The sequence below is a fragment of the Eleutherodactylus coqui genome, chromosome 10 (assembly GCF_035609145.1).
Source record: "Eleutherodactylus coqui strain aEleCoq1 chromosome 10, aEleCoq1.hap1, whole genome shotgun sequence".
Lineage (NCBI taxonomy): Eukaryota > Metazoa > Chordata > Amphibia > Anura > Eleutherodactylidae > Eleutherodactylus > Eleutherodactylus coqui.
This window is the reverse complement of record NC_089846.1, coordinates 16,786,396-16,788,058: the sequence shown is the minus strand read 5'-3', so window position 1 is coordinate 16,788,058 and position 1,663 is coordinate 16,786,396. Positions and strand designations below refer to the sequence as shown.

The 1,663-nt window shown below is 38.6% G+C and overlaps 1 protein-coding gene across 1 annotated transcript; it reads left to right on the top strand.

Annotated features, from left to right (window-relative positions):
- The first annotated feature begins 208 nt into the window (after positions 1 to 208).
- LOC136581036 (beta-1,4-galactosyltransferase galt-1-like) lies at positions 209 to 1,434 on the top strand. The gene has a single exon (XM_066582028.1). It carries the CDS (start codon positions 209 to 211, stop codon positions 1,403 to 1,405), a length of 1,197 nt encoding a protein of 398 aa, XP_066438125.1. The 3' UTR covers positions 1,406 to 1,434.
- The last annotated feature ends 229 nt before the right edge of the window (positions 1,435 to 1,663 follow it).

Below are 1,663 nucleotides of genomic sequence, written 5' to 3'. Positions count from 1 at the left end.
TCTAACACAAACTGATTGTTCAATTACGTCAATGCTTCTTCCTGCATTTTATATTAATCCTGTCTCTTTTCTTTTTCTTTCCTAAAGCTTCTGGGACCCTGATACAATGTACATACGCACAAAGAAGCTCTTTTTGTTTATATTGGTAGTAGTGACTTTCAGGCTTTTACTGGGGGGGTTAATGAGCAAATTGCTGATCACCCCAATAATGCAGCAAATAGAGTGCAACTGTTCTGATGACAAACTTAGCACTAATACAATCACAGCACTGGAAGACAACCGAACGTTCATCATATCACCCTACTATGACAACAGAGATAACAATAAGCCCATGGTGCGGATCCTCAGCATTATCCACCATCAAGAAGTCAAGGAACTTTACTGCTATTTTTGTTGTTCTACAAACACTGTGAAGATTTCCAAGGCGCTCATAGACATGCACACAGATCGCTTTGACTTTCCCTATGTCACAACTGACCTCTTATGTGAAGAGCCCCCAGACTGCCAGGCCGAGTACTTATCTGTCCACACATCTCCTTCCAGAAAAATAACACAATCACCTTTATTCCAAATACAAAACCGAGACTGGAAACCATTTTCTGCCAATTTTACCGTCTGCATTTCCACCATGTTTGGAAATTACAGCAATGTCTTGCAATTCATTCAGACCATGGAGATGTACCAGATCCTGGGAGCACAACGTGTCATGATCTACCTTAACAGTTGCAGCCCACAAATAGAAAAGGTTATGCAATATTATATTGCAAAAGGAATTTTGGAGGTGGTATCTTGGCCAATCCAGCATTATCTCAGGCCAGGCAAAATGTGGCACCATAAATTTGATCCCAAAGATATTGGTTATTATGGTCAGTTGACAACACTCAATGACTGCATCTATAGGAATATGTATCGGACCAGGTTTGTGCTACTCAACGATATCGATGAGATTATTTTGCCATTCTTGCACATGTCTTGGGACACCATGATGGAAAGCCTTCAACAACAGAATCCAGAGGTTGGCATTTTCCTATTTGAGAATCACATTTTTCCTCAGACTGTTCCCATTGATGGAAACTTCTCTGACATTTCATCATGGAAAGATATCTTGGGGTACAACATACTGGAATATGTCCATCGTGAACCAGATCAATCAGATTATTTCAATGCTCGGAAGATGATTGTGGATCCCAGGAAGGTCATCCAAACATCTGTTCACTCCATTTTAAAAGGTTATGGAGATCACCTGGAAGTCACATTGAAAACAGCCCTAGTTTACCATTGCAGAGGACCTCTTCAGAAGAATTTACCAAAGACTTCATTATTAGAAGACAAGACTATATGGAAACATAACGCCTCTCTTATAAGAAATGTTAATAGAATTCTAGGAGAAATATCTTTAAAGTGACAAAATAATCCACACATGCTGTACTTTGTATAAATATTGACAATCATACAGTTATTTCATTGTACACTACTTTCAAGATGATTAATGGGCTTGCCCTATCAGAACAATCTATTTTCAAAGGAGATAGTCACGTATAGCAGTAATGTTGATGCAGTTCACCATATCACTAAAATCATCTACATGAACTATGATATATAGTTATTTGGTCACCTCTTAACCATCTTTTTTCCAGGGTAAATAATCCCAATTTTGCTAGCC

Coding starts and splice junctions, on each gene's coding strand:
- LOC136581036 (XM_066582028.1), top strand. CDS start 209: ATGCAGCAAATAGAGTGCAACTGTTCTGATGACAAACTTAGCACTAAT.